We start from the raw sequence: 23,398 nt of genomic DNA on the forward strand, positions 1-23,398 counted from the left end.
TACAATAACCCAGTGGATTAAATTACTAATATTCTGAGTTGCTCAGCCCTTGCCTCTGTTAACTGCACCATCCTGGACCACATGCACTGTGGCTTGACTCCAGGAACAAAATTGTACATTCTGCTGAAAGGGTAGCCAGGCTGCTCAAAAGGAAAAAAAAGTACTAATTGTAAATCCTGTCTATTTTTAGGCTTAATGTGCATTTTATTTGGCAGTAAGGGTAGTATGAATAAAACTCCAAACTTAAGAATTTTAATTTGCTTCCTCCAAAATGCTCATGTCAGAGTAGAGACCTTAGGAAGTTGCTTATACCATTCCCTTGCCTGCAAGAACCCCATACAATCTATACCAGCCCAGACAGATAAAACCCTAGAATATCTTACTCATTTAGGTAAGTACAGTAAGAAAGGGTTTAGTCTTTTTGCCTCAGCATAACCATTAGAAATCATTCAGATATTCTACTGCAGGACAAACAGCAGCCTATCCCATCCCCCTTGGCAAATCTCCTTCAGATGCAAGATCAGGACAACCCAACCTTTCAATACATGGTTTAGCATAATAATCTCTAGTAAACTTTTGGTTGGCCAAAGTCATTAAAGTAATAATACGACCACCCCACCTTTGGTCAAGGAATTTGTGAGCTGCAAATGTCTGAGATTGTGAATTGCAAATGTCTAACAAGTCTCTTGCAGGAAACACCCACCCAGAATTGACCTAATCAGCCCTTTAAGCCTCACTATGGCAGCAATCATGTGACTAGCCCACCCATCTGCCTGCTGTCCATCACCTGACATCATCAGTACCTGCGCTTGCCTGCCGCTTTGTGATGATATGGAAGCAGACCACCACCCAATCACCTTAATGATCTTCCCCCATCTAGGGGAATGGTTAAAAGGACTCAACCACAAGCAACCAGTGGCCATTGCCTTGGTAGACTCTGGTGTGGCCATGTGCTTTTAGAGCTATAGCTGTGCCATGCTTCCTGGTTTTGGTCTCCCTCCCCTACCTTGGGGAGGTGAATCTTCTTTCTCCCTTCTCTCTCTCTAATTTGCTTTTTAAATAAACTTTTCTCTCTTAACCTCTTTGCATGTTGCAATTCTTTGCATTTACTCGGATCTCTGGGTTACTGGTGCTGCACGCCCCCTTGCCTCTCTATCTAGCATGCAGCCCTCACCCTGTCCATACCCTAACACAGTATTTCATTAAACATATGTAATTTCTAACACATGATTCTTTTAAGGAGCATTCTCTGAATAACTGCACTGAAGAATGCACCTCACAAAGAGCATTACAATATTTCACCTATTTTCTATTTGGCTCTTATGGCTAGAGTCTCTCACATTTGCTTAGGTATATGTGGTTTTTTTTCATATTTATTTAATTTTATTTGCTATAGCTAGCCTTTTATTCTACCTGAGAATGTAAGTTTCTTAAAGGCAAAGACTATTTGTATTTTATAGTATATATGTAGTATAGAGCATATAATATATATTGGAGGATGACATTTTATTAGACACACACACATTATAGTATGATCTCATCTAAAGTCTTCTTAAGAAGGGGACTTCTCCTTCAACCTTAGCACCAAGAAAAGTAGGTGAGATAACTGAGATAACCAGGTTCTGAATAATGTTACCAGTGTACGTTATTATTGTTCCTCTGGCCATTTTTTTTCACTGTTAGCAAACCCCTACTTAGTGTTCATAACCATTTGGGGATTATGCTTCCCTTTCAGAGTCTGAAAAAACTATGGGTCCTTTACCAAGAGAAATAATCACCTATCCATGTACATAGAACACTATCACAAATTCAGCGGGTTTAGACTTCCTTAAGCATCCATGTTAAGAACTGCTTCTCCACAATATCTTACTCAGACTTTGCTGAGGTTTAGGCAAGCAAACTGAGACCCTCCTTGCTGCCCTTTTTCCCACTGGCACAGAGTTCAGGCTACTGCACAGAACAAAATGATAATTGAGATGAAATGAAGATATGATTAACTAGCCCTCTTTCCCCTGGAGAACCGTGCGCCCTTGTCTCAAACATGGCAAGCATGCTCACCTTTTGGTCTTGACTGTACGCCAGAATCCAGTCCTCTTGCTTGGGGTGAAAAAGCAAGCTTTGGATGTAGAAGTTCAGCCGGTACTTTTGATAAGTTGCCCCTTCATCTGAGCTGATCAATAAACTGCTTTCAATCTCTGGATCTGTGAGTAACATAATCTGCAGCAAAGAATTGTTGGAGAAAAACAACAAAAAGTTAAGTTTACAAATTTACAAAACTTGAAAATGAGCTAAAATTTTGACAAGGAAAAGACAAGGGGCAGGCAAAGAATGCTTGGCCCAGCAGGTATGTTGACTCAGTCTGGTGTATTCTTCTACCTTAGGCCAATCGCACAATCATTTTCACTAAGAAATGAAAGGGGCAGGGTAAGTTGGAAAAAAAAAGACAAAATAAATGACAGCATTCTCTTCTCTTTCACAGGACACACTGTTTTCTTTCTAAGGTTATTTCTAACTTTCCCCTTCTTCCTACTGTTCCTTGTCTACTATCTATTTTGGGGGAATAAAAGACTGGCTATAGTCTGTTGTGGGAATTATGAGATTACAAGAGGATGGAGTCCACTGTTTTTCTTCCATATTGCAAGATGTTTTACTCCACATCAACAATATCCCATGTCATGCTTCGTTAGACTTTCTGAATCTTGAATCAAAGTCTCGACTCTCGAAATCTTTCTTTACGGACTTCACAAAGATTATTTTTCTCCATTGCCTTCTCCACCTTCTAACCTACTAAATAATTTACATATTTGTTTTCTTTCTTATTTATATACTCTCTGCTAGAACACAGACTTTGTGATAATAGGGGTATTTGTGTTGTTCATAGGTGTATTCACAGCAGGTAGACTGAGGTCCAACATGTATCATACACCTAATAAATATTTGTCAAATGAATGAATGAATAAGAGAATGAGTGGAAAGAGTGTTCAGAGTAGTCATGTGGAATTAGAAAGATACCCAGAACAGACACTGTGAATGGAAGTCCCACAGAAAGAGTAGTTGGTTACTTTTCACAATCTTCACCACAGAAGTGGCTATGAATATGCAAAAATTGTACCCTCTCATTGGGATGCCACATCTTGGCCAGAGCAATGTGCAGAATTCACAAGAGCAGCAAGATGGAAGAACTGCCCTAAAAATCTCTTTTTATTCTCTCGTTTTATGCCTCTAGGAATGTGTGATAAAGTACCCAATGCTCTCTGAGTTTCCTTTCCTTTCACTCAGAGTGCACATCTAATGTCTCCAGACAGGTGGCCTTAATGCTACCCATTGACTTCTTCCCCATCGACTTATTAATTGGCACTCCCTGAGTCTGGTTCAGGGAAGCATGAATGATGCACTTAATGTGTTGCTGTATGAAGAGAAATTACTGCATCACTGCAGCCCAGAGTTTAAAAATCACCAGCCAAGGATGTGAGGACGTTGCACTTACAGGAAAAGGAGTATGTGTGTGAGACAGACAGACAGACAGGCACACACACACACACACACACAAACACACACACACACACACACACACACACACAGAGAGAGAGAGAGAGAGAGAGAGAGAGAGATAGGAGTTATGTCATGTGAGAGCAGAGTGCCAGGCAAACACATTGAGCTTTTGAAAGCACTTGGAAGCAATCATATTAAAACCTCAGAATAGTTCGTGTTATCTTTGAAAGTGGTGTCCTGTCACTGGAAATGGCACAAGAGGATTGCATACCAGACACATTCTGCCTGAACTCTGTTTATGTTATCCAGACCGAATTTAAGTTCCTTGCTGTTCTTTCAACCTTCTCTTCTTGAAGAAGAGAAAAGGGATGCAGTGGGGCGAGGGCAATGCTGTGGCTGTCAGCTGCACTCCCGACAAGATGAAAAGCACACACAAAATTGAAGACTAATTGCCTCTCATACCATGTTCCAGGGAAGCCACTGCCCACCAACCATTAATTCTGACAAAGTTATGGGTTTTTCTGTCTCACATTCAACAAGCAGACAGCATTCCCTCATCAGAGGGCTGACAAGGAGCCATCAGGTAATCTGCTAAGTACAAACTCACATGGCTTCATTAAAATCTAGTGTATACATTAAGCGAGTACATTGAGATGGCTTCTAAATTCCCAGGAATATTTCCAGGTGATTTCATATTTATTGACTCATAAAGGTTGTCACTTTTTGAATAACAAATAAGCCATCAAATGATCATATTGTTTTGTGTCTCCAACCACCATTAACAATAATGTATAACAACCTTTTTGCACTACTGACAAAAAGTAATTTCCATGACAATATGAAGAGGCTCATTTCCCCCCTCTGATTTTCTAGTTCCCTGTTAGAATAAGCTTTCCTCTCCTCCTATGAGTAGAGATCTTTCCACCTGTTTCTCCTAGCAGAATCTTTCATCAAAATAAAATTAAACAAAATTCAAAACTGGGCCTACAAATATCTCTTAAGTCAGTTGGTTTTTATTTCTCATTTGTTTAAAAATATTTGATACTCATTTATGCCCTAAGTGATCAGACTGTATGACATATTTCACATTCAGGTAATACTGGGTAAGGATGTAGACTAATGCAAATATTTCCCAACATGTATATATTTAATATTGTACAAATAAGTTTAGTGGCTTCCTTTACTTTTCTTCTGGGTACTGAAAATATGTAGACCAAAATCCTACCTTCTCCATACAGCCCTCATCTAAAACACTCCATATGGGAATCTGACATTTTGGAAATGACAGATGATAGTTGGAAATTTCCCAGTGAGCTTTATAGATGTATCTGTACTATACAAGCATTCCAGTGGTTTCTCTCTGATTTCTGCACAAATCTACTGAAAATGAAGAGGTTAATCTGGATCCATGTTCATTTAGCCATTTTTTATTGCACAAACAACTCTGTAAGACTTCCAGTAGAATTCAAAACAAAAGAAAAATAAATTGCTCATGACCCTATCACTCCAAGCTAAGCCATGTTTGTGTTTCCTTCTTTTTAATCCACATCTATTTTATCACAGATTGAAATTTTTATTCTGATTTTTAAAAAATTTAATATTATGGCCTATATTTATTTTTAACTGAGCCATAAACATACAAAAAAATGCATACGCATTAACACATATCATTGTGTATAATCTAGGCCAGCTACTTAACTTCACTTTCAAATTAATTAAAATATGGTTGTTACCATGGTTGAAACATAGTACATACTTAATGAATTATTAACTGAAAAGTTAAACCTTATTATTTTATTCTTAAATTCTAATTCTTTGACATTTGCTTCTAATGAATTTATGTTTGTCCTGCATTTTGTAGGTTATTAAAAATAAATAAGTTAATAAGTAATTAAATAATTTAACAAGAGTTAAATAGAAAAGGTTTAACATACTCAAGAAACAACATAAATAATGTTATCCAGTATTTAGACTAGATACTTATAAACGAATAAGTCCTATCTTCTCAAGAAGGGTTTCTACTGGGAAATATTTTTAAAAGGATAAGTTCAAGTTATCAAATACACTATAAGAATAATAGATAACATTGCTTAAACATGCTCAATGATCCCTGCTTTGCCGGTTTAGAATGACTATCCTCTTCTGACTCTTCATATGACTCTAAACAGTGTTTTGTTGTAAACAGTCCTTTGTATACGAGTATAATCTGAATAACAGAATTTTAGGGGACTTTGTAAAAGTCATAAATCCAAGCTTTGCACATTCCTAATGAGAGCTCTCTGAAAAAGAGGGCATTGTTTGCATGGAACAAAGCTTGTTCCATAGTTGAGCCATGTATCTTTGTAAATGAGTAAAAGAATGGATGAGTCCTTTTCATTCCTGCCTTCTGCTGAATGCAGCCTGGGACCCCTGCAAAATCGGGAGTCCCAGTACTCTTGAACAAATCCTCGCTGTTCTAGAGACTGCCTGTAACAGGAAAGTAATTATTATCTGTTCAGATCAGCCCATGAGTTATTAGAACCAGTTTACTTATGACTTGCAGGGCTGCATTGGCAGATGAATTGTTTTCCATGGAAAGTCAATAATGGCAACACTACCTCTGCCACCCAACTCTGAGCAATCATTCATCATCTACTTCTGGAGGAGGAAGAAACTTTATTTGCTTTTCCTCAATGTGACAAATGAACATGAATTGCAATTTATAGGTTTCAAATATGTTACGTCTCTCTTTTTTTGGTATTAGTCCTTCTGACAGCTCAGTGTCGTCAAAAATTAAATGCACCTTCACTCTCTTGGCTTGTTCAGATTCAGCATATGGTTATAGGATGTAATTCTACAAAAGGTTGGCAGGCAGCTTTCTGATCCATTCAGGTGTCTCCCACAGACCTTCTTCCTAGTGGAATGTTGCTGCTATTCATTTTCCAAATTATTTTCCTAGATTTGTTATTATCGGAATTTCACCATTCACCTGTTTATATGGGGTGGACTTAACAAGGAGTACTTTACTTCCTCTGGGCATATACTTTTGCCCCACCAATTCTTTGGTCAAAAAGCAATTATTTTATGTGCTGTTAATTATTTGTTTGCTCAATTGTTTACTCTTTATCATTAATGGGACTGGAATCAAGCAGTGGTAATGTGCTGCTGCTGTGGATATCTCTCTTGAGTTTCTCAAGGCTTAACTCAGCTCCAGATGCCCATCATAGGTTCATAATAAATGCTTTTCAAAATGATAATGACAATGACAAAGAAAAACAGCAACAGCAGCAATTAGGCACTCCAGTTATCTACCCACTTTATTCAAACAGAAATATGTCTCTCTATACACAGTGTAAAAGGCTATTTGCAAACCTCTGACCTCAAAATTAAAAACAAATTAAGCAAAATATAATCAGAGCAAGTAAGTAATTTGCTGACCAATGCAAGCGGAAAAGCTGCCTATTCCCAAAATGGGCTGATCATTTATTGTTCCCAGACTGGCTGAGGGTGAGAGCAGCAAGTGCTTATCAATCGGCAACTGTTTGGAGGACAGCATTTAGGGAAACTTACAGAGGATCCCAGAATGATCCATGGAAAGGAAATTACTCAAGTACAAACAATAGTGAAAGAAGGAGAGGAAGGTGATTAAAAAGAAAAAAGGTTCAGTCAAGCAAACATTGACAGAAACGAGTCTTTAGAAAGATGAAAATGACACAACCATTTGTCCTAAATACCATTCTCCCAAACTCTGTGAAGCTCACCAAATGTGCCATCTTTGTTCATTAACACAAAACAGCGCTATTCAATACTAAGAGATGAAGAGAACATTTGGGCAACAGACCATCTACTTGTGACCTGGAAGTTGATTCAGTGAAATTGCTGGGAAACTGGCATTGTGTTCTCAAGAGTTTATTCTGTTAGTTTACTTTCAAACTCGGTTTTTTAAAATAGAGCCCCAAAACTTAGGTTTGGGGGAGGAAAAACTAAAACCATATGATTTCAGTATTTCATAAGTGTTTTAATTGCCTTGTCAGGAAACAATACCTAGTAATTATCATTTGTAACAATACAGAAAATTTATTCCATGCCTCTTTTCCAATTCTATAGAGCAGACAGGAGAGTAGTAAGCTCTACCAGGAGTGACAACATATGGGTCATACTCCTTGGAAGATGAGTTAAGAAATAAAATGCATAGGACACCTCTTCTTATTTCTCTGGCGACTAATGAACAAAATTTTCTTCTTTAAGTCAACTTAGAAAAACCCAAACTTAGTAACACCATTTTACTGTGAGAATCTGCTTCTATTACTGTGCAAGGCACTGACTTCTCAAAAGAAATATATGCCCACATATAGGCAGGTAGATCTGCAGGCTCGAGCATGGGGCTTGTGCACAACAGATGTGTGCTCTATGGGAAAAGCCATGATCAAATCCTAAATCTGACTCTAATCAACCTCCTCATGAATGTACTCTTCTTCACAAAAGAAAAGAGAAGAGAGTGTGTTTAGTGAAGGTAATTCAAATTATAAGAAGAAAAAAAAAAGGCTAATCATATCCTACAATCACAAGAAATAGAGTGGCGTTTGCATTTAATGACTTGGATTTGAGTTTCTTCTCTGCCACCTATCAGTTGTGCCACTTTGGGTACCTCATAGCTCACTTAATCTTTTCTCTTGAGCCTAGTTTCCATACTAAAGGTAAAGATGTGGTAGAGAGGGGCTGGTAGCAGTTAAAAGTATTCCTTTTGAGCCGGGCTTGGTGGCTCAGCCTGTAATCCCACACCTTTGGGAGGCTGAGGTGAGTGGATTGCCTGAGCCTGCGGGTTCGAGACCCACCTGGCAACTTGGTGAGATCTCATCTCTACAATAAATCAAAAATCAGCCAGGCATGGTAGTGCGTGCCTGTAATTCCAGCTACTGGGAAGGCTGAGGCGGAAGGATCGCCGGAGCCCAGTAGGTCGAGGCTGCGGTGGCCGGGAGCGGCCACTGCACTCCAGTCTGGGCAACAGAGTAAGACTCCGGCTCACCAAAAAAAAAAAAAAAAAAAGTATTCCTTTTGAAATTCAGTGGCAAGCTCTGAAAACCCACCAGATCAGTTTTGTTTGAGAAAAACCAAATAGCCAAGGACTGATGGCTTTCATGGAAATGCAAAAGAGTGATTAATCAGCAAACTTACCTAAATCCTCTCTTATCAGTTTATAGTCCCTATTCGCCCTGCATTTCCTAGAAACCATTTGCTCTCTGAAAATCTGATTTTGCTGAGTACAACCTCATGAATTCCAAAGAAAATGTGTAATCACTCAACACGACCCCCTCTCCCTTACCTAAACAAAGGTATAAGATCCCACTCCTCCCTTTCTGGTGTGCTCAGTCTGGGAGCATTAGCCCACTGAGACCGCTGGTGTAAATAAAATTGGCACTTCCTATAATAGCCTCAGTGTCATGGCCTTTCTGTCTTCCTACTACATTCTGGTGCATTGGCCAGGAAAGGGGAGTTCGGAGACGGTGTGTTCCACCTCCTTTGTCATTGGGGTACAACCTCCAGGACCACAGAAAGGGCAATCTCGCCTGACGTGCAATGGACCTTTTGATCCATAGGAGGGAGGCTCTTCCTGGTGCACTGAGGCTCAGACTACAAAAGCACATCTGGGACCCAAGAGGCGAGGAACAGGCATGAGGAAGACCACCTGACAGAAAGGACAGAAAGACCACCGGATGGAAAGGCCAGAACAAGGGCCTTTGCACAGACCTGCCAGTAGGGGGCAAAAGGAGCGCTTGATCACCTCCCAGAGTCTGCAAATAGTCTCCAGTCTGAAAGAAAGGGCTGAAAGGCAGTGAAGCAAACTCTGCTTCCAGGTAAAACCATCGACTCCTAGGAATTGGGTGGAGGACTGGAGAATGTGCTGTGTGACTGCATGTGAATGCGACAGGAGGCGCAAGGGCTCCACATAAAGTTAGTCTGTGTTGGGGGTGTACCAACCTGCCAATTGCTAAGAGGTGTCTGAAATATCTTCGCGAGGAGTATGGCTAGAGGAGGACGAAACAGATGTTTTCCATACCGCTCATTCTCTTATTTCTGTGTGTCTGTCATTTTGAATCTGCCAAAAAGCTGGTTGAGTTATTATGCTTTGTTTAATGGGACATGTAATCTTTTAAAAATTTGATTAGCACATGTTTCTTTATGTCATTTTATGCTTCCCTCCCTTTATTTGTGTGGTGTTTCTCCCAACCCATTGGCACTCCTGCCTGTTGTTGTTAAGAATGTGGGAAAGTTGCCTGATGGGTTTGTGAAGTGCTACCAGTTATCTTGAATTATTTCCTGGGACCACACTCTCTCCCTTCCTTAGCCTGTGTTCTCCTTCATAAATTCTGAAGGAGTTCATTCTAATCCACCTGTAAAGAAACATAGAAATGTCTCTTATATGCTACTTAGCCTTTTGCTCACTCATTGCAAGTTAATGCTAGCCTTGGAGAAAATAATTTTGTAATCTTTCTCTGGCAACTAAGGGACTGAATAGACTGTTCTTGTTTTCAAATGCTAAAAGCCAGGTTAGTTGAAAGTAAGTCTGTTTCTAAAGGTTTAGGCCTTGCCTAAGATCATAATCAACTGCTTGACCCTGTAAAACTGTTGGGAAGTCTCTTAGAGTTGTGTAATGTATGCTAAATCCTTTCTTTAAATTGTAATGCTAGATAACACTACTGCTTGCTTTTTTGGCTATGCCTGACTAGCACACCCGTTACAAGACTGGTAAAGCTTTAAATGCTGAATACTTTGCAGGACTTAGTAAGCATGAGAACTGGTCATTCCCACCTGATTAAGTTACCTTGTAAGCTCGGTACTTCACCTAAGGGACAGGTCAAATACTAGGCATACTCTGTGAAGCATAGAGTGAGACCTAATCACTCTCATTTAATTGTCCATGTCTTACAACTAAGACTACTGTTTAGTAATTCGTAGGGATATAATTAGGAATAAGTAGGAACAGATCATTTTACATCCACGTGGTCTGTTCACTCTACAAAAGTTTTTTATCAGGTCATTTTGTAGGCATCACTGGAAAGTCGTGGAGAATAAAAGAAAAAAAAGTGGGGGCTTCAAGGAGGGCTGAGGACAATCAGCCTGGAAGAAGCTATGAGGGTCCCAGGGATACCTGGCATTGCTGTTTATGGCTTTAGTTAGTTATTTGTTTTTTTTAGAATTCTCCTTTGAGGAATAAATTGCAAATGTTCAAAACAAATTCTGGGTTTTCAAGAAAAGTAACCAAGGAAATGTGTAATAATCTGTACCCTCAGACACCCCAGTGGGACAGATTTTAAATAATTAAAGCAAATTAAAATTACATGGTTTAAAAAATAATAATAATAAGTGCATCATTAAAATCAAATTTGAACTCACTACAAGTTAGCAGATAATGAGATTTGGAAAGGAGCAAAATCATGTGGCGATTAAATTAACTTTGTAAACCTAAAGAAAAATGGTCAAAAGTTCTGTATGTAGAGGCATTTTAAAAATTTATTTCACTTCTTTGCAAACAAGATTATATCCTATAGAATATTAAATACCCAACCCCAGAGGCTTGACTCAGGACTATGAATACTAACCTCCCAATTATAGAAAGCTTCTGAAGTTCTTAGAAACTGAGACATTAAGAAAAAAAAAAAGGAGAAGGACTCCAGGATGAGCACCAGCCAGAGGAAAACTAAACAAACCTATTGGCAGTTGCCACTAATGACAAAGCTCCAGTCACCCAAAAGAGGCCTGATAAGGATAAACCTAAGGGATATGGTATCAGCTGTTATGAATGTGGTCAATCTGGGCACTTAAAGCACAATTGTTCTTGATGGTCTAAGCCCCCAGGACCTTGTCCAACATCCGGATTAAAAAGCCACTGAGCCGGGCTCGGTGGCTCAGCCTGTAATCCTGCGCCTTTGGCAAGCTGAGGTGAGTGGATTGCCTGAGCCTGCGGGTTCGAGACCCACCTGGGCAACTTGGCGAGACCTCAGCTCTACAATAAATCAAAAATTAGCCAGGCGTGGCAGCACCTGCCTGTAGTTCTGGCTGCTTGGAAGGCTGAGGTGGAAGGATTGCTGGAGCTCAGTGGGTCGAGGCTGCAAGTGGCCGGGAGCAGATACTGCACTCCAGTCTGGGCGACAGAGCAAGACTTCAACTCAAAAAAAAAGCCATTGAAAGAGATGGTGCGGCCTTTCCCGAAGGGAGGGGAAAACACCTAGCTCGGTGATGGTGGCCGTTAACTGAAGCAGGGGGCATGGCCCAGCCCACCACTCTGTTTGCCATCACCCAAGAGAATCCTTGGGTCTGTATAAATGTGGCTGGTGTTCAAATTAATTTCTTGATTAATACTAAGGCTAAGTTTTTGGCCCTTGTGCTCATGCTGAACTTCTTTCTCCTAAAACTTGCTCTCTAGTGAGAGTTAAAGGTGTTCCAAAACTTAAATGTTTCACCTAACAGTTACTAAAAGGTGAATTCAAATTATGACTGTAAAAGGTTATCTATAAAAAAAAAAAAGGATCCGGGCTCGGTGGCTCAGCCTGTAATCCCGCGCCTTTGGGAGGCTGAGGTGAGTGGATTGCCTGAGCCCGTGAGTTCGAGACCCACCTGGGCAGCGAGACCTCATCTCTACAGTAAATCAAAAAATCAGCCGGGCGTGGTAGCGCTTGCCTGTAATTCCAGTTACTCGGAAGGCTGAGGTGGAAGGATCACTGGAGCCCGGCAGGTCGAGGCTGCGGTGGCTGGGAGTGGCCACTGCACTCCAGTCTGTGCGACAGAGTGAGACTCCAACGCAAAAAAAAAAAAAAAGGAAAGCAAAACGCAAAGGAAAAATATAAAAAGGTTGTTGGTGTACAAATAAGGTTTTAATAAGAAAACAAAAAAGAGGAATATAAGAGAAAAGATATTTTTCATCTAGAAAAAGATCTTATATGGTAAATTTCTGTCCTATAATAAATAGTTACCTGAAATTTTTAAAAAGGGGGTAAAGAACAAAAATAAAATGGTATAAGCATGCCAAAAATGGTATGAGAAAAGTTTACTTAAAAAAAAAAAAAATAATATATATATATATACATACACACACACACACACACAAAAGAACTTCTATAAACAATCTAGGCATAATAAAGTCTTTTCTGGATGTAAGTCTCCAAACATTTTTGGGTTTCTCTTCAAATTTTATATAAAATTCACTTGAATGCCTGGTTCAAATTACAGTCTAAAACAATCTGTCAGACTACCATTATAGTCCAGAAATACATTAAAACTACAAAGGAGCCGGGCTCGGTGGCTCAGCCTGTAATCCCGCACCTTTGGGAGGCTGAGGTGAGTGGATTGCCTGATCCCGCCGGTTCGAGACCCGCCTGAGCAGCAAGACCTCATCTCTACAATAAATCAAAAAATAAGCTGGGTGTGGTAGCGCATGCCTGTAATTCCGGCTACTTGTAAGGCTGAGGTGGAAGGATCGCCGGAGCCCAGCAGGTCGAGGCTGTGGTGGCTGGGAGCGGCCACTGCACTCCAGTCTAGGTGACAGAGTGAGACTCCAACTCAAAAAAAAAAACAAAACAAAAAACTACAAAGGTTGGTACTTGTAATAAAGCCACAGAAATTAAAGTTTATCATTTAAGTTATGCTAATAACTTCAGGCCTTGTAGGTTTTGTACAAAAGGTAATCAGTCACTACCTAAAATTGTCATAATGTATGTCTGACTTTATTCCTTTTATTGAGCCAGAATTCAGTAATTTCATGCCCACATGATGGTCATGCAAGAATTGCAGTCAGTACCCGCAAACAATGCCACTGCTGAAACACATGTGGACGCCTCAAGTCAGACAGGGAAATTTTCAATCTCTGGCTAGGCAGGACTACGCCCATTGTCAGCTCTGAAGAAATTACAGAAAATGGACCTTCACCATTCAGTACCCCCATATGATTATGGGATCAAAAAATCTCTAGAGAATAATCAAGGCAGGGTAGCTAGCACAGGCTAGACATAGATAAATTTCCTATAGGTGGGTTTTAGAAGGCTTTCATATGTTTCTACTGCAGGCCGAGTGGCAACCTATCCCACCCCTTGGCAAATCCAAAGAAAACTCCATCAGATGTTGGACTAGGACAGTACAATCTTTCAATTTGCAGTTTAGCATAATAATCACTAGAAATCCTTTGCGGACACAAGTAATCTAAACGTAGGTATTTGGTATTGCATTGCTCAGGATCTAAGTCCCTGAAATGGGATTCCAGGACAGCCAGACCACGATTGCATTAAACTAATAAATAAAGTGTTCTCTAGCCATCCAGTTTAACAGACCAGCCCTTCCAGGACCCTGTGGCCAAATACTTCACGGACTAGAGCAGGAGCAGTTTCATACAGGAGAAGAAGCGCTATGCGTGCTATTCCCATTCTCTTAAGCCAGGTCACCAAGGCCGATGAAAAACCTGGAACAAGTCCTGCTCTAAAAGCCTGAGGATACTTCGGCCTTGCTTTAACCACTCACTGGAGGCTGGTTGATTGACTCATGGCAGAAGGTTGAAAATTCAGCTTAAGGACTCAACAGACATGACTGATAAGCCATTGTTTTGCTTTGTCAACCTTGATCTATGCTAAACTGGTTGTCATTTTAATTGCTATAAAACTGACTTTATTTGCTATAGAATTAACAGAGTTGTCCCCATTGAACACGTTAGAAAAGGGTCTTACTAGCATTTCCATTCTTTCTTATAATAGGAAGTGTTCTTGTGCTTTATGTATTTCTGCCTAATTTGGGTGTTTATCACTTTCCCACACACCCAGCATGTAAATGTACAGAAATGATCTGGCCAGACGTAAGAGTTTTCCATAATTATTTAACTCACCAGACCTGGTGGTCAACAAGGCCTGTTTGGTATTGGACACCTGCTTATTCAACTAAATATTCTCAATTACTATTGTCACCCAAACTATAAGTAACTGTACAGTACTATCCTCTGAACAAGCTAACCCGTTTCAAGGTATAAAGAGCTATTTTGGATATGTGGAAAGGTTGTATATGTCCAGCTCCCAGCATTATGAAAAGGCACATGTACTATAGGAATAATCCAGCCAGGATTTTTCCTTCTGCCTAACTCAAGGGGGGATTCCCCTTTATAAAAGCCTCAAAACACAAAATGCTCAATCCCTCGACCAAGTTCCTAATATAGGAGGAATCCATGTTTGGAAAAATGACGAATGGCCACCCCAGAGAATTATAAATACTTATGGCCCAGCCACATGGGCACAAGATGGGAGTTGGGGATACCGCACACCTATATATATGCTAAATCGCATTATTAGGTTACAAGCTGTCTTAGAAATTATAACTAATCAAACAGCCACGGCTTTTCAGCTTGTTGCTCAGCAACAGGTCCAAATGCATGCAGCTATTTATCAAAACCGCTTAGCTTTAAACTACCTGCTAGTGGAAGAAGAAAGAGTATGTGGTTAATTTAATAGCTCTAGCTGTTGTTTGCAAATAAATAATAATAGTAAAGCAAGAACTGATATAGCCACCAATATTAGAAAGCTTGGCCATGTCCCAGCATAAAAATGGCAAGGCATAAAAATCAGTTTGAAAACATGTTCTCGCGTCTAGGAGGATTTAAGTACATTATTGACTCTGTAGTCCTATTGGGGAAATCCTGTCTTGTCCTTCCTTGCATAGGAAGGAATAATTATGAATGCCAATAATTATGAATGCCATTTCTAACTTTGTGGAAACAGTGGTTGAACGAAAAACTAAGGGTGATGCTTGCTCTTAACCCATGACGGGTCAAGCATCAAAGGGGGGAATGTGGCAGAGAGGGGGTTAGTAGCAGTTAAAAGAATTTCTTTTGAAAATCAATTAGCAAGCTCTGAAAACCTGCCAGACCAGTTTTGTTTGAGAAAAACCAAATAGCCAAGGACTGATGGCTTTCATGGAAATGCAAAAGAGTGACTAATCCACAAACTTACTCAAATCCTCTCTTATCAGTTTACAGTCCCTATTCACCCTACATTCCTGGAAACCATTTGCTCTTTGGAAATCTGATTTTGCTTAGTACAACCTTGTGAATTCCAAAGAAAATGTGTAACTGCTCAACATGACCCTCTTCCCTTACCTAAACAAAGGTATAAGACCCCTCTTCTCCCTTTCTGGGGTGCTCAGCCTGGCAGCGTTAGCCCACCAAATCCGCCTGCGTAAATAAAATTGCCCCTTCTTAGAACAGCCTCGGTGTCACAGTCTCTCTGTCTTCCCACTAGAATGATACTATAAACAAGCTGGCATTTGTTGAGCACCTATTGTGTACCAAGCTATCTGCTAAATCTTTAAACTATATTACTGCATTAAATTGTTTATAAAATAGTATTTCAGTAGATATTCCGATGCCCATTTGGCAGATAAGGAAATCAGGCTTAGAACCATGAGGCAATTTGTTTAATGTTGCACAGGTAGTCAGTGGTAAGACTATCTATTTCATGCCCTGCATAAGTTTGTGTGAAGATCAAATAAGATCATATGTGTGAAAGCATTGTTAAGTTTTATGCAAATGTTACTATTTTTATCTCACAAAGGATGACACATTTAATATTATATGTTCTGCTAAAATATGATAGTTGAGTCCTGAAAAAAGATAGAGATAAACCTTGCATTGTATTGTAAATATCTTATAAAAATATTGTCTGAATAGGAAAAAGAGGCAGCACTAAAAAAATGGGGTACAAGACCATGAAGACTTTCAGTAGCAAGGTGTTAATAAAATACTGTATTTTTTTAAGAAATAAAAATAAGTTTTTGGCCTTAAATATAAAACTATGAGATCAAAATATCCAGTCCTGGTTCATATCAGATTTGTCACAATAGCCCTAGCCTCCATTATTTGTTCTTCTAGTATCACTATTCCTTATGACTGGTTTTTACTTCTATCATAAAAACTGACAACAAACATAGAAAATAATTGATGAGAAAACAATGACAGAAATGGACAAGAAGCTCTGATCTAATGATAGCATAAGTGAAGAAACAAACATTTCCCCTATATGCTAGTTCCCAAAGAAATTCATGCTAAAACAAATAAGAATCATTACAGCGTAATTGCCTAATAAGTGCATCCTATACTTAATTGGCATATTAAAAAGTAGACTCATTTTGCTGGAGAAATAGCTACGATTATACTGAGGTAACAATAGGGAATATGGAATATCTACCAATACTTAGCATATGAGTTAGCTGGTTTAAAAAACCTAAACATGGTATTTTAGGAAAAAAGAATGTTGTACACATTCAAGAGACATTTTTATTATGGTAGTCACTATGGAAACTGATTAAATACCTTGAGAATATTTGAACCACCTTAAAAATCTCAGCATTATCCCATAGTCTCAGCTGAAACTCAATCAGCACATACTTCTATGGTCATTATAAGTCCCAGAGTAACTTCTCTCTTAAATCCCCAAAGATCTATAAATGCCAAAAGGTTACATCATTTTAAAATGTTAGCTGCTATCAGACAAAGTCGTGATTCTGGGAGAAATGGACATTCATCTTCTTTGCTCATGGGAAACTTTACAAGAATTGATGTTCATTTAATGATAAGAAATCTCTTTATTCCACCAGAAATGATAAAGGAAAGCAGGTGGGAAGAAAGAAAAAGCAAGAAAGAGAAGCTATCAGTATATTTTAACATTGGCTTAGGTGAAGGAAACCAATTTTGGGTAAAATCTCTAAGTTGTGCACTTGATTTTAAAGTTTGAATGAGTGTCAATTGAAAGTCAGGAAAATAAAAGGAAAACTCAAAGGAATAAATCTGCTGCAAATGTCGTTGAACAAAATATTTCCACATTATTTACCCTGGCCTATTTGTACCAATATCCTAATGAAGAAGTTCAGAAAGTGCCACCCTCAAATACGCTGCTAGCAAAAAAGGAGGATCTTTGTGTGATCTACCCTTATCTGCCTAAGGACAGACTGTCCAAAAGGAACTCAACTGTCTTGAATCAGATCAACCAGAGAATATTAACTCAGATAATAGAAAAAGAAATTGGAGGTTGAAGCCACACCTGGACAGGCTATCACCTCTTTTTTTTTTTTAAAGAGTTTCACTCTGTCACCCAGGCTGGAGGGCCGTGGCACACTCACGGCCACCCCAGTGTCGACCTGCTAGGCTTTGTGATCCTTCCATCTCAGCCTTCCAAGTAGCCGGAACTACAGGTGAGTGCTGCCATGACTGGCTAATTTTTGATTTATTGTAGAGACAAGGTCTCACCAAGTTGCCCAGGCTGGTCTCAACCTGCAGGCTCGGGCAATTCACTTGCCTCGGCCTCCCAAAGTGCTGGAATTACAGACTGAGCCACAAAGCCCAGCCTAGCACCTCTTCTTTTGAGGACTTCTTCCTCTTTCCCCAAATTCATTTACTCTTCCCTAAATTTGCTACTGAAATGTCAGGGGTTCAGTCTAGGACACACTGCTCACTGCACAGAAAGCCAATCACTGAGATGAGTGTTGCCAGGGAAGAAGGCTTTATTATATGAAAGGGCACCCCCAAAAAACCCATGAAATTTATTTATTAAAAAATATGTATTTTAGCCGGGCATGGTAGCATGCGCCTATAGTTCTGACTACTTGGAAGGCTGAGGCAGAAGGATCGTCAGAGCCCAGCAGTCGAGGCTGTGGTGGCAGGGAGCGTGCCACTGCACTCGAGTCTGGGCAGCAGAGTGAAACTCCAACTCAGGAAAAAAAAAATGCATTTTGTTCTTACATGTTTAAACTTCACCTTCAAGTACTCTTTGTTTGAGGCAATAAACCTATCAGGACGTTTTTTGCACTGCTCAAAACAATTTTCAAATTCGCCAGTTTTGATGCTTTTTAGTGCCTCTGCAATTTTTTGATTAATCTCTTCCACATCGACAAAGCATTTCCCTTTGAGGACTTTTTCATCCAGGGAAACAAACAAAAATCACTTGGGGTGAAACTGGGTCAATAGGGAGGGTGGGGCATGGGCATCATGCCTTTTTGGGTCAAAAACTCCTGAATACTCAGTGTGGTGTGGGTATGTGCTTTGTCATGGTGAAAGAACCAGTCACCTGTTTGCCACAACTTGAGAGGTTTCTTTCACAAATTGTGACTCTTCTCAAAATTTCCAAATAAAAACTTTGGTTGACCCTTTGATCTTGAGGAACAAATTACAAGTGTACTATAAGGAGCCCACCTCGCAAAAGATAATTCTGGGTTTTTTTAGGGGTAGCCCTGGTATTAAGGGTAACATCAACTAGGAGACACAGTGATCAGTCTAAAATGCATCTTCCCAACTGACTAAAATTGGGGATTATATAGCAGGGAAAGAAGGTTATATAGCAGGAAAATAGCAAGTAGGGAACAATAAGGAAGCAATCATGATGGATGAGGGGTTTGGTGTCTCATTGTCTGAATGCAGAGATCCATAATAGGTGAGTTTCATTCCCTTGCCTAAAGTTTAGTTTCTTAAAGTAGAAACTCAGATAAGACAAGTGTAAGTTTCAAGTTTTAATACTAGAAGAGTCAAGTTTTATGGTTATTTTAAAATCAACAATATCAGTTATTTGGGATAATTGAGTTGATTTCAAATTCCTTACATCCCTCCTTCCCTTTCTCCTATGAAGAGGGTATATATGCTTCTAGATCTCATCGATTTAGGGGGTATTCAATTTTCTTTCATATGATGTTCCTATACATGTAATAAAATATATGCCTTTTCTCTTGTTAATCTGTCTACTGTTGGTTTATTTTATAGACTAAATTATCAAACACTCAGAGGGTAGAGGGAAAGTTTTCCATCCCCTACACTAACATGTATGTTTCAGTTTTATGCACTTATATTAATACTTCGTGTTAATATGTGCCAGCATGCATTGGGAAAGATTAATGAAGCCTCAGCCACATGAGACCTTGCTAATGTATTCGACTATTAATGCTTTCTCAAAAAGATTATGGAGACCACCAGGGGTTTCTCTCATATAAGATTTGCAGATTAGTGAAGTGAGACTCGCCTATGCAGCTCCACTGCAGAGCTCTCAGGAAGATGGGGCTAGAGGGGCTCATCCAGGAAGAAGTGTCTCACATTAACAAGGAGAGCCATTTCAGGTGAACTTTTTCTTTCTTTCTTCAATTATTTAATGATGGACACTGATCATCACAAGTTGTTTTTGAGAGGTGGAAAAGGATAAATGTGCTTAATCTACATGTCCTGGAACATAATCTGTCGCATTTCCTTCTTCTTTCTTCTTTCCCTTTAGTCAGAGTAGGCAATATAGTAGTCCAGTGTTTCATGAAAAGGATTTTTTTTCACAATTGCATTTTCTAGGCAGTTCTATAACTTGGACTAATTCTATCTCAAAATACAGAAGCAATGGAACTGGTATAGTATATTAAAGAGAAAAAGACTTTTGTTCCACTTACATATTGTTGTATTAAAAATTACCTCAGGACAGTAGCTTACGACAAGCATTTTGTTTTGCTCATGATTTTGTGGGTCCAGGATTTTGAAGAGCTAGGCTGCATGGTTACTTTCAGATGCATAGTTAGTTTCGATCCACATGATGCCAACTGTGGTATCTAGAGCTAGACATGACACTTCTAAGATGGTTTCCTCATTCAGGTAACTGGCCTTAGCCTTTTTCTCCCTGTGTGACAATCCTGTCCTCAAGACCCCATCCACGTCACTGAATATCACATAGCATGATAGTTTAACGGTAGCTGATTGAGAGGAGAGTATGAAGTTGCAGTGAGTTATGATGGTGCTACTGGACTCTAGCCTGGGCAGCAAAGCAAGACCTCATCTCTAAAAAAAATTAAAATTAAATTAAAAAATAAAGTGATAGGCTATTTAGAATCTCATCATTTAATAAATAGGTTTCTTAAGAGCAAAATGGTCCTTATCCCTCTATGCTTACAACAAAAGCACCATTACCAAGTACAACACAATTTAAAACAGGATATTTAGTGTTTTCTTCAGTCTGACAATGGATCTTAAAATAAACCCGACTTTTTTTTTTTTTTTGAGTTGGAGTCTCATTCCCTCACCCAGGCTTGAGTGCAGCGGCATGCTCATGGCCACCACAGCCTCGACCTGTGGGCTTAGGTGATCCTTCCACCTCTGCCTTCCAAATAAACCTCACTTTTAGGTAACCTTAGGCCAACAACAACAAGAAAAGGCCATTTGAGTCTGACAGTGAATGGAAAATATGCTCTAGAAACATAAAGAAAAAGTTTAATTTTTATCATGCCCTGGCTCATGTAAAACCATCTAGCACTTTTATTTTATTATTTTATTTTATATTACTTGCAATTTGTTGCATAGCTCAGTGTCTCATGCTGCTATGCCAACCTTACAAAGCATTATTCTGCTCCAAGTTACCAATAGGCAATCTAGAGTTTTAAAAAATAACCACAAAATCAGCTCTTTCTACTGAAGTGGTATTTCTCAGTACCCTGACAAAAATATTTTGTGTTCAAGAGGAACAAAAAATGTTATCTTCATCAAACCTTTGCAAATAAACCACGTTCTTTTATGTATCTGGGCTTATATATTTTATGTATCTAGTCACAAAATTGCTCAGAGATTAGGATCCTTAATGAAAATGAATCCTAATTAATGAGGTAGTAAGTAATCCAGACATAAAAGCACCAAAACTATTTTGTGACTATACAAAATTATTTTTAGACCAAGGTTCATATTCGTGATGGGTTGAAGGCTATCATTTTAAAAGATGGCTGATCTTAAGACACTGGCGACTGTAAAAGGGCAGTGCCAAGGCCATGGTAGGACTTCAGAGGGAGAAGGGTACCCCGGAGATAAGGGTCATTAAAACTAAATTTTGAGCCGGGCTTGGTGGCTCAGCCTGTAATCCCGCGCCTTTGGGAGGCTGAGGTGAGTAGATTGCCTGAACCCACGGGTTCGAGACCCGCCTGGGCAGGCGAGACCTCATCTCTACAATAAATCAAAAAATCAGCCGGGCGTGGTAGCGCATGCCTGTAATTCCGGCTACTTGGAAGGCTGAGGCGGAAGGATCACCGGAGCCCAGCGGGTGGAGGCTGCGGTGACCGGAAGCGGCCACTGCACTCCAGTCTGGGCAACAGAGTGAGACTCCAACTCAAAAAAAAAAACTAAACTAAATTTTGTGGGAGCTATACATTAAATGGCGACAAGTGCAGAAACTCTATATGCATCATCTTGGGAATCCCCCAGCAAGGGTAATGGGTGGCAGGATGAGGAAAGGCAAGAGTGAGAAGGGTGCCCAGGATTAAAATGTCTCAGGGATAGAGGTCGGGTTATGGGTGGCAGTGAAGAAGGAGATGCCTTTCCACACACCCACCCCTTTTCCTACACTTCAGAAACAATGACTTTGAAGGTGGCCTTGCTTATATCACATCAGATATATTAAAATGCATCCTCTTCATGATCAAATACTTTTGTTGTAAAAAAAATAATAATAAAATAGGCCAGGTGTAGTGGCTCAAATCTATAATCCCAGCACTTTGGGAGGCCGAGGTGAGGGGATTGCCTGAGCCTACGGGTCCGAGAGCATCCTGGGCAAATTGGTGAGACCTCATCTCTACAATAAATAAAAAAAATAACCGGGCATGTACATGCCTGTAGTTCTGGCTACTTGGAAGACTGAGGTGGAAGGAGCACCTGAGCCCTGCAGGTCAATGCAGCGGTGACCGTGAGCATGCCACTGCACTCCAGCCTGGGTGACAGAGTGAGACTATAACTAAAAAAAATTAAATAAATAGTAATAATTAAAAAATAAAAGATGGCTGATCTTGACTTAGGGGCTGCATTGACCATATGAAAGATTGTTCATGGGCAGTTTGGCTTTCTTTGAATATGTCATGGATTGGGTAAACACATGTCACTTTTTGTCCTGGAAGGGCCTGGCTTATTCTTATTACATTACCATAAATATTATTATTGACACTTAGAAATATATGGCTTAAATGATAAACTATTTGGTCATCCTAATGATGATAGTATTTCTTTATCTGTCACCCTAAAAGAATTTATCCCAAATGTGAATTTTACAGATAATTGAATAATTTTTTTAAAGTAATCATGTTTTATTAACAAAAAATTTCTCAAACTCTTGGATAGATCCATGGCCTTCCTTAATAGAATATACTATTTTTCTATTAAGAATATATCTGAAATTCAGGGTCATAAAAAGATTTCTCAATTAAATCATTTTGCTATAATTTAATAATACTTTCTGGAACTACCGAAGTTTTTCCCTTAAAATGAAATGGTTTGTCCGTGCAAATAATTCTCCTTAGGCCAGTCACCACCCTCATATCTTTCCAATGTTAGGCAAGGTCCTAGTAACATAATAGAGACCTCTTTCTAAACTTCCATCTAAACAACACTTTTTTATTTTCATTTTAACTTTAGAGGACACATAAGACCTCTTTTAGAAGTTATCTGTAGTCCCCATTGTAGAAGTCTTTTACCTCCTTGGTGAGATGTATTTCCAGATATTTTGTGTGTGTGTGTGTGTGTGTGTGTGTGTGTGTGTGTGTGTGTGTTTCTGTGTGTGGCTATTGTAAAAGGGATAGTATTCTTAATTTGGTACTCAGCTTGAATGTTGTTGATGTATAGGAAAGCTACTCATATTTCCATGTCAATTTTGTATCCTGAGGCCTTACTGAAGTTGCTTATCAGATCTAATCTAAATAAGATGTAGGTGGAATCTTAGAGTTATCTAGATATAGAATCATACCGTCTATGAAGAGTGATAACTTGACTACCTCTTTTCTTAATTGGATACCTTTTATTCCTTTCTCTTGCCTGATTTCTCTAACTAGGACTGCCATTACTATGTTAAATAGGAGTGGTGAGAGGGATCATTCTTTTTTTTTTTTTGAGTTGGAGTCTCACTCTGTCGCCCAG

The 23,398-nt window shown here is 39.4% G+C and overlaps 1 protein-coding gene across 1 annotated transcript in view; it reads right to left on the bottom strand.

Moving 5' to 3' along the window:
- Positions 1–23,398, bottom strand: part of LOC103260604 (VPS10 domain-containing receptor SorCS1) — a gene marked incomplete at its 3' end in the record, with an annotated part of 460,792 nt that overhangs the window by 95,002 nt on the left and 342,392 nt on the right. The window contains exon 4 of the mRNA XM_008058239.1: positions 2,059–2,217. Within this exon, the coding sequence (XP_008056430.1) occupies positions 2,059–2,217 (159 nt within the window). The remainder of the gene's footprint in view (positions 1–2,058; positions 2,218–23,398) is intronic.

This window comes from Carlito syrichta, unplaced genomic scaffold (assembly GCF_000164805.1).
Source record: "Carlito syrichta isolate Samal-C Ts95f unplaced genomic scaffold, Tarsius_syrichta-2.0.1 Scaffold303264, whole genome shotgun sequence".
Lineage (NCBI taxonomy): Eukaryota > Metazoa > Chordata > Mammalia > Primates > Tarsiidae > Carlito > Carlito syrichta.